The sequence below is a fragment of the Empidonax traillii genome, unplaced genomic scaffold (genome assembly GCF_003031625.1).
Source record: "Empidonax traillii isolate 1590-97213 ecotype Southwest subspecies unplaced genomic scaffold, ASM303162v1 scaffold1777:size77351, whole genome shotgun sequence".
NCBI lineage: Eukaryota > Metazoa > Chordata > Aves > Passeriformes > Tyrannidae > Empidonax > Empidonax traillii.
Window position 1 is genome coordinate 15100 of NW_020956970.1, and position 8941 is coordinate 24040.

The 8941-nt window shown below is 61.0% G+C and overlaps 2 protein-coding genes across 2 annotated transcripts in view; one reads left to right on the forward strand and one right to left on the reverse strand.

The window, feature by feature from the left end:
• PYCR3 (pyrroline-5-carboxylate reductase 3) overlaps positions 1-5056 on the forward strand; it is an 8832-nt gene extending 3776 nt beyond the window's left edge. Inside the window, 4 exon segments of the mRNA XM_027908642.1 lie at positions 791-1047; positions 1772-1984; positions 2708-2800; positions 4866-5056. Coding sequence (XP_027764443.1) covers positions 791-1047; positions 1772-1984; positions 2708-2800; positions 4866-5048 — 746 coding nt within the window. The 3' untranslated portion in view covers positions 5049-5056.
• A 1981-nt stretch (positions 5057-7037) lies between these two features.
• On the reverse strand, positions 7038-8897 carry TIGD5 (tigger transposable element derived 5). Its single transcript, XM_027908643.1, has 3 exons — positions 8635-8897; positions 8343-8587; positions 7038-8311 (listed from the first exon to the last, which is right to left on the reverse strand). The coding sequence occupies exons 1-3, from the start codon at positions 8895-8897 to the stop codon at positions 7191-7193; spliced, it is 1629 nt and encodes a 542-aa protein (XP_027764444.1). The 3' UTR covers positions 7038-7190.
• Positions 8898-8941: the final 44 nt, after the last annotated feature.

Sequence of the window (8941 nt, forward strand, 5' to 3'; positions counted from 1 at the left end):
GGGGTGCTGTTTTTTAGGGTGCTGGTTTGGGGGCTGCTGATTTTTGGGATTGCTGGTTTGGGGGTTTCTGGGTTTTGAGGATTGCTGGTTTGGGGATTGCTGATTTTGGGGGTGCTGGTTTTTGGGGTAGCTGTTTTTGAGATTGCTGGTTTTGGAGGTGCTAGTTTTGGGGTTCCTGGGTTTTGGGGGTGCTGGTTTTTACCGTGATGGTTTTGGTGGTGCTGATTTTGGGATTGCTGGTTTGGGGATTGCTGGGTTTGGGGATGTTGGGTTTGAGGTTGCTGCTTTTGGGGGTGCTGGTAATGGGGATGCTGTTTTTGGGGTTGTTGTTTTTTGGATTGCTGGTTTTGGAGGTGCTGGGTTTGGGGTTGCTGATTTTAGGCATGCTGGTTTGGGGGTTGCTGGTTTGGGGGTTCCTGGGTTTTGGGGGTGCTGTTTTTTACTGTACTGGTTTTGGGGGTGCTGGTTAAGGGGTGCTGGTTTGGGGGTTCCTGGGTTTTGGGAGTGTTGGTTTTTGGGGGTGCTGTTTTTTATTGTGCTGGTTTTGGTGGTGCTGATTTTGGGATTGCTGGTTTGGGGCTTCCTGGGTTTTGGGGGTGCTGAATGTAGGGGTGATGGTTTCGGAGGTGCTGATTTTGGGGTTGCTGGTTTTAGGGATGCTGCTTTTGGGGTTGCTGGTTGTGGGGGTGCTGGTTATGGGGAGTGCTGTTTTTGTGGATGCTGGTTTTGGTTTTGCTGATTTTGGGGTTGCTGGTTTTGGGATTGCTGTTTTGGGGGTTGCTGGTTTTAGGGATGCTGGGTTTGGGGTTGCTGGGTGTGGGGGTGCTGTTTTCGGGGCTGTGACACCTCTCCCTGTCCCGTGGGCAGGAGTTGGGGTGCAGGACCACGCACTGCAACCTGGAGGTGGTGCAGAGGAGCACCCTGGTCTTCCTGGCCACCAAACCCCACGTGCTGCCGGGGGTCCTGGAGGAGATCCGTCCTGCCGTGGGCACCCACCACATCGTGGTCTCCCTGGTGGCTGGAGTCACCATCCAGACACTGCAGAGGGTGAGTCTCCTTCTCTCCTTCTCCTTCTCTCCTTGTCCTTGTCCTTCTCCTTGTCCTTGTCCTTCTCCTTCTCCTTCTTCTTCTCCCTCTCCTTCTCTCCATCTCCTTTTCCTACTCCTACTCCTTCTTTCTTCCTCTCCTTCTCTTCTCTTCCTCCTCCTTCTCTTCTTTTCCCTCTTCTCATTTTCTCCATCTCTCCTTCTCCTCCTCTCTTTTTCCTTCTCCTCCTCCTCTCCTTTTTCTTCTCCTTCTCCTTTTCCTCCTCCTCCTCCTTCTTCTCTCTTTCTCCTCTTCTCCTAATTTTCTCCTTCTTTATCTCTCATTCTCCTCTCCTTTTCCTTCTCCTCCTCCTCCTTTTCCTCCTCCTCCTCCTCCTTTTCCTCCTCCTCTACTCCTTTTCTGCTTTTTTCTCTTCTCTTTCTCCTCCTTTTCATCCTCTACTCCTTCTCCTTCTCCTTCTCCTTCTCCTTCTCCTTCTCCTTCTCCTTCTCCTTCTCCTTCTCCTTCTCCTTCTCCTTCTTCTCCTCTCTTCCCTCCTCCTCCTCATGGTCCATTTTCCCCGTGCCCACAGAGATCACACCCGTGTGGCCTTGTCCCCACCCCTCCAGCTCCTTCCCCACCCCTCTCCCTTCTCCCCCCCGCCCCTCTGGGTGACACCCACCGGTGTCAGGGCCCCCATCCCGGGGTTGCCTCCCCCTTTTCTCCCATCCCTCTCTCTCCGCAGCTCCTCCCTCCCTGGACCAAGGTGCTGCGGATCATGCCCAACCTGCCGTGCGTGGTGCAGGCCGGGGCCATGGTCTTCTCCCGGGGCAGCAGCGCCGGCGACAAAGAATCCGCCCTCCTGCAGAACCTGCTGTCGTCCTGCGGGCTCTGCGAGGAGGTCCCCGAGTCCTACATCGACATCCACACCGGCCTGAGCGGCAGCGGCGTGGCCTATGTGAGCTCTGGGCTGGGAATCCCGTCCCGCTGGGATCCGGTGGGCTCCCCTCGATCCCGGCTCGGTCCTGGGGGCTCCCCTCGGTCCCGGCTCAGCTCGGGGAGCTCCCCTCGATCCCGGCTCGGTCCTGGGGTCTCCCCTCGGTCCCGGCTCAGCCCGGTGGGCTCCCCTCGATCCCGGCTCGGTCCGGGGGGCTCCCCTTGATCCCGGCTCGGTCTTGGGAGCTCCCCTCGATCCCGGCTCAGCCCGGGGAGCTCCCCTTGATCCCGGCTCGGTCCTGGGAGCTCCCCTCGGTCCCGGCTCAGCCCGGGGGTCTCCCCTCGGTCCCGGCTCAGCCCGGGGGGCTCCCCTCGATCCCGGCTCAGCCCGGGGGGCTCCCCTCGATCCCGGCTCAGCCCGGGGAGCTCCCCTCGATCCCGGCTCAGCCCGGTGGGCTCCCCTTGATCCCGGCTCGGTCCTGGGAGCTCCCCTCGATCCCGGCTCGGTCCGGTGGGCTCCCCTCGATCCCGGCTCGGTCCTGGGAGCTCCCCTCGGTCCCGGCTCAGCCCGGGGAGCTCCCCTTGATCCCGGCTCAGCCCGGGGAGCTCCCCTCGGTCCCGGCTCAGCCCGGGGAGCTCCCCTCGATCCCGGCTCAGCCCGGGGGGCTCCCCTCGGTCCCGGCTCGGTCCGGGGGGCTCCTCTCGGTCCCAGCTAAGCCCGGGTACCTCTGTTGTGCCCCTCCAGGTGTACCTGTTCGCCGAAGCCTTGGCCGAGGGCGCGGTGAAGATGGGGATGCCCGGAGCCTTGGCCGGCAGGATCGCGGCGCAGACGCTGCTGGTGAGCCGGGAACTACCCCGGGAACATCCCCGGGAACATCCCAAATCACCCCAAATCATCCCAAATCGCTCCTCGCCCGCCTTTCCCGCGCTTCCCACCCGGCCCGCGGCTCCTCAACAGCCGGCAGGGCGAGGGAGGAGGTGCTGGTTGAGGGGTGCTGGTTAAGGGGTGCTGGTTTTGGGGGTGCTGGTTAAGAGGTGTTGGTTTTGAGGGTGTTGGTTAAGGGGTGCTGGTTTGAGGGTGCTGGTTAAGGGGTGTTGGTTTTGGGGGTGCTGGTTTTGGGATTGCTGGTTTTGGGTTTTCTGGTCTTGGGGTGTTTGGTTTTGGGGTTGATGTTTTTTAGGGTGCTGGTTAAGGGGTCCTGGTTTTGGGGTGTCGGTTTTGGGGGTGCTGATTAAGGGGTGCTGTTTTTGGGGTGCTGGTTTCGGGGGTGCTGGTTTTGAGGTGCTGGTTTTGAGGTTGTTGGTTTTTAGGGGTGCTGGTTTTTAGGGTGCTGGTTTGAGGATGCTGGTTTTGGGGTTGCTGGTTTTGGGATTGCTGGTTTGGGTTTTTCTGGTCTTGGGGTGTTTGGTTTTCGAGTTGCTGGGTTTGGGGTGCTGATTTTGAGGTGCTGATTTTGAGGTTGTTGGTTTTGAGGTTGTTGGTTTTGAGGGTGCTGGTTTTGAGGGTGCTGGTTTTGGGATTGCTGGGTTGGGGGTTTCTGGGGTTTGAGGATTGCTGGTTTTGGGGATGCTGATTTTGGGATTGCTGGTTTTGGGGTTGCTGTTTTTTAGGGTGCTGGTTTTGGGGTGCTGGTTTGGGGTTACTGGTTAAGGGGTGCTGTTTTTGGGGTGTTCGTTTTGAGGGTGCTGGTTTTGAGGTGCTGGTTTTGGGGTTGCTGGTTTTGAGGATGCTGATTTTGGGATTGCTGGTTTCAGGTTTTCTGGTCTTGGGGTGTTTGGTTTTGGGGTTCCTGAGTTTTGGAGTTGCTGTTTTTTAGGGTGGCTGGTTTTGAGGGTGCTGGTTTGGAGGTTGCTGGTTGTGGGATTGCTGGGTTTTGAAGGTGCTGATTTGGAGGTTGCTGGTTTTTTAGGGTGCTGGTTTGGGGGTTGCTAGTTTGGGGGATGCTGGTTTTGGGGTTGCTGGTTTTGGTTTTTCTGGTCTTGGGGGGGTTTGGTTTTGGGGTTCCCAGGTTTTGGCATTGCTGATTTTGCAGATGCTGGTTTTAGGGTGCTGATTTGGAGTATGCTAGTTTTGTGGATGATGATTTTAGGGATGCTGGTTTTGGGGACATTGATTTTAGGGATGCTGGGTTTGGGGACGCTAATTTTAGGCTGGCTGGTTTTGGGGTTGCTGGTGTTTTCGGGTGCTGATTTGGGATATGCTGGTTTTGGGAACACTTATTTTAGGATGGCTGGTTTTGGGGGTGCTGATTTTAGGCATGCTGGTTTGGGGGATGCTGATTTTAGGGTGGCTGGTTTTGGGGTTGCTGGTTTTTTAGGGTGCTGATTTGGGGTATGCTGGTTTTGGGGACACTGATTTTAGGGCGGCTGGTTTTGGGGACGCTGATTTTAGGGTTGCTGGTTTTGGGGTTGCTGGTTTTGGGCTTGCTGATTTTAGGGACGCTGGTTTGGGGACGCTGATTTTAGGGATGCTGGTTTTGGGCTTGCTGATTTTAGGGATGCTGTTTTTGGGGATGCTGTTTTTGGGGTTGCTGTTTTGAGGGTGCTGATTTTAGGGATGCTGGTTTTGGGCTTGCTGATTTTAGGGATGCTGTTTTTGGGGATGCTGATTTTAGGGATGCTGGTTTTGGGGTTGCTGTTTTTGAGGGTGCTGATTTTAGGGATGCTGTTTTTGGGGTTGCTGATTTCAGGGATGCTGTTTTTGGGGGTTGCTGATTTTAGAGACGCTGGTTTTGCGCCACCCACCAGGGCGATGGAGGAGCTTCTGCCCCACCTCCTGCCCGAGTTCCCCCCTTCCCGCACCCCAAAAAAAACGAGGCCATCACAAAGGCGGCAAAGCCCGCGAGGCGACCCCTCGGGACGATCCCAAGGGGGATGATCCAGGAGGTCCCATTTTCCCGCAGGGCGCCGCCAAGATGCTGCTGGAGACCGGGGAGCACCCGGCCAAGCTGCGGGGCGACGTCTGCACCCCCGGGGGCACCACCATCTACGCGCTGCACCAGCTGGAGAAGGGCGCGCTCCGGGCCACCGTCATGAGCGCCGTGGAGGCGGCCACCAACCGCGCCTGCGACATGGCCAAGCACTGACAGACGTTGTGCCCTGGAGGGGGCCCGTGGGGGGGACCAAAATCCGCCTCCTGTTTTTTTCCGGGAGGTGCTGATTGCCCTCGGGAATGGGGTGGGAGGGTGGAGTTGGGCATGGTGTTACCTCTGTGGGTGAATAAACGGGGGCAAGACGTGGATCCTCGTGGTCCCCCCTCTCCGGGGGGATTTGGGAGTCGCCACGGGGTCACTCCCAGGAGGAGGGGACAGGATGGCCACCGTCACTGAGGGTGGAGGTGCCACCCGTCCTCTGTGGGCACCGGGGATGGGGATTTTGGGGATGGGCTGATCCCAGTTGGAGCCTCCTGGAGATGGGAGAGCGGCCACGTCCCTGCGGTGGGAGATGAGGGACCATCCCCTGGGGGGGGGCTGTGGGATTTTTATTCCCAGAAATGCGGGGAGAGAGAGTCCACCGACCTACAGAGGGGTCAGCCCCACACATGGGAGGGGGCTCCACGGGAATGGGATGGAAGCCTAAACCCACTCTCAGCTCCAGGGAAAACTCAGGTTATCCAGTGAGGATCCAAAACCTTTTCCATGCCCTAACTCAGCTCCGTTTGCCTCCTGGCACCCACACGGGTGTTCCAGGTGATTTGGGAACCGCCTGGAGGATGAAAAGGCTCCATTTTCCAGGCAAAATTGGGGGGTTGGAGAAACCTCGCTGGGAACTTTCTCCAGGCACCCAATTAATTCATTAGCAAAGCTGCACAGGAGCCAGAAACGGAGCTCGAGGCGGCCTGGAGAAGGGAAGGATCCAGGGAGACCTTGGAGCACCTTCCAGGGCCTAAAGGGGCTCCAGGAGAGCTGGAGAGGGATTTGGGATGAGGGCTGGAGGGACAGCACCCAGGGAATGGCTGCCCAGGGTTAGGGGGGATATTGGGAAGGAATTCCTGGCTGGGAGGGTGGGGAGGGGCTGGAATGGAATTTCCCAGAGAAGCTGTGGCTGCCCCTGGATCCCTGGAAGCGTCCAAGGCCAGGTTGGATGGGATTTGGAGCAACTTGGGCTAGTGGAAGGTGTCCCTGCCTGTGGCTGAAGTTGGAATGGGATTTTCCACGATTACACCCCCTGGGCGTGGAACCCAGCGGAGAAAACCCACACCCAGGGGGCATAACCAACAAAGGTCCCCTCCTTGTGCCACCCCAAACCCCTCCTGGCTGGCTCCACGGGGCTGCTCACAAACCACAAGCTCCGTGTGGGAATAAAAATCCGTTTAATTTCCGTAAACTCTGCGCTGAGGAGACAAAGACGCGGAGAAACCTCCACCCCACCAGGTGGCAGCTCCTTGGAGTTCATCCCCCCTCCCTTCAGTAATTTGGTTCAACCGGCTCAAATTTCTTCCAGGTAAGGCCAAGAGCTGCCAAATTCCTCTCTGAGGCCTCCAGAATTCCAAAGTGGCTCCCTGCTCCGACCTCAGCTCGCCCACAGGTGCCGTCCGGCCCTGACCACCCCCCAAACCCCACGGGAACGCCTTTGGCTTCCCCGGGGATGCTGTACCTGGTTCAGCAGGTCCCCGTGGTCCAGGTGTTCCCAGCTGTGGTGGGAATGGTGATGGTGACCTTTTCCAGGGAGCTGCAGCTTCTTGGGTGCCACCCCAAGTGTCCCTTTTCCGATCCAGTGCACGGAGTTGCCTTAAACCTGCCCCAAACCATCCTGGCATTATGGGATTTTGTCCCAGCAGTGGGAAAGGGCATCACCAACCCCTTCCCCAGGGTGGAATATTTGCCCTACAGCACCTTGGGAGTGGTCCCTGTCCGGCTGCTCTGAGATTTGGGGACTCACTTGGGGGAACATCCCCAATAATCCCGCTGACACCGAGCAGGTGCATCCCTAACCCCTTCTCCCCACGGGATTGGGGCAACCAGGGAAATTTGGGGGGGGGGGGGCACCCACCCCCTTCCAGCAGCGCCAGCTGCGACCGGGGATGCAAAAAATAGCACCTCTTAGCCACGTTTAGGCGAGGAACAACCCCGAAAATCCCCGAAACTGCGACCCCACAGCCTCCCGGTCCCCAGGAGGAATCCTGGCGGGCGCTGGGATCCCCCCGCCGGGATAACGGGGCGTTCCCGGCCCCGTGGCCAGCTGGGGGCGGTTGGTAGCCCAAAGGTAGGCAGCGGTAGCCCCCCGGCCTAGGAGCGGGGGCTGCGGCCGCGGCGCAGCCGCTGGGCCGTGGAGATGAGGGAGCGGAGCTGCACCAGCTTCAGCGGCCCCACTTCCCGCGGGTCCTGCCCCTCCAGCCACCGCAGCGCCGTCTCCAGGCCCTGGATGGCTTCCCGAGCCGTGGGAAGCAGCGGGTCTCCTCCTTCCCCACCGCCTCTGCCAGCGGCTGCTTCCTCCTCCTCCTCCTCCTCCTCGTCCTCCTCCGCCCCGCAGCCCTCGGCGCCTTCCTCGCCCGCGTCCTCTTCTCCATCCTCCTCTTCCTCATCCTCATCCTCCTCCTCGTCCGCGCCCGGAGCGGCATCATCCAAGTGCAGCCAGTCGGACACCTCCTCGGGAGCCAAGCGCTTGAAGGCCAGCGCTGCCAGGTGGGTCAGGTCGCTGAAGACTTTGCTGTCCCCTCCTCCTCCTCCTCCTCCTCCTCCTTCGTGCCCCGCTGCCGGGGTCTCCCCGCGCTCCTCCTCGCCGGGATGCGGCTCGAAGGCAGCGCGGAGCCCCAGGAGCCAGCACTTCTCGATGGAGCCCGGCGGGATGAGGTCCCAGGAGAGCCCGGCGAGGCACAGCATGTCCTTGAGCAGGAAGGACCTCACGAAGTCGCCGGGGCCGCCGGGACCGCCGCAGGACACGGCCAAGCGCAGCAGCTCCCGCTTGTAGAGCTGCTTGAAGGCCGACACCACCCCCTGCTCCAGCGGCGCCGGGATCCGACCCCCGGCTCCGGCGGAGCCGCTCCCGGCGGGACCCTTGGAGAGGAAGAGCGCTCGGATGGAGCCGTCGGGCGTCTGCAGGGGAGGAGAATCCTCACGGCCCGGGCCGAGCAGCAGCACGGCCTTCTGCTGGAGGCAGCTCCGCCGCAGGTAGCGCTTCACCCCCGGCACGAAGTCCTCGAAGAACCACGCGCGGAGCAGCGCCGGCGCCAGCGCGGCCTCGCGGCTGTAGCGGTAACACGCCGGGAACTTGTCCTGGTTGTGGTGCCGGAGGCTGGCGGGATCGCGGAGACCCCCGACCACCAGCGGCTTGAGCTTGTGGGCTCCCGTCAGGTTGGCGGCCAGCAGCACCGTGACGCGCTCGCCCCGCCACCGCCGCCTCCCGCCCGCCGCCGCGGATGCGCTGGCCGGAGATGCCGCGGCGTCGCCGGGGAGAAGCTTCCAGAAGAGGCGGGTGACGTTGGCGTTGTAGATCTGCTCGTCGCCGTAGCCGCCGTCGGGCAGAGGCTCCGGGCGGGCGGCCGGGGCGCGCTCGGGCTCGGCGGCCGCGCCGCCCTCGCCGTAGATGCGCTGGCTGGAGATGCCGTGGCGCTTCTGCCAGCGCCAGAACCAGCCGTGGCTCGCCTTGAAGGTGCACTCCGGCCCGTAGATCTGGCGGGCGAAGGCTTCAGCCTGCGCCTGGATGAGGGGCCCGGAGAGCGGGATGCCGTGCTGGCGCAGCGCCAGGAACCAGGCGTAGACGGCGCGGTCGATCTCCTCCTCGTTGGCCAAGCGCATCTTCTTGCGCTGGGTGCCCACCTCGCCGCCGAGCTGCTCCAGGAACCAGCGCAGCTTCGCCTCGTCCTTCAGCCAGCCCCGGAGCGTGCCCCCCGGCACCCCGAAGGCTCGGCACACCGACGCCTGGCGCTCGCCCTTCTTCACCCGCTCGATGGCCTGCAGCTTGTCCTTGATGGAGTAGGCGCGGCGAAGCGACATCTTCGCCGACAGCCCCCCGGGGGATGCGCTGCTGCTGCTTCCTC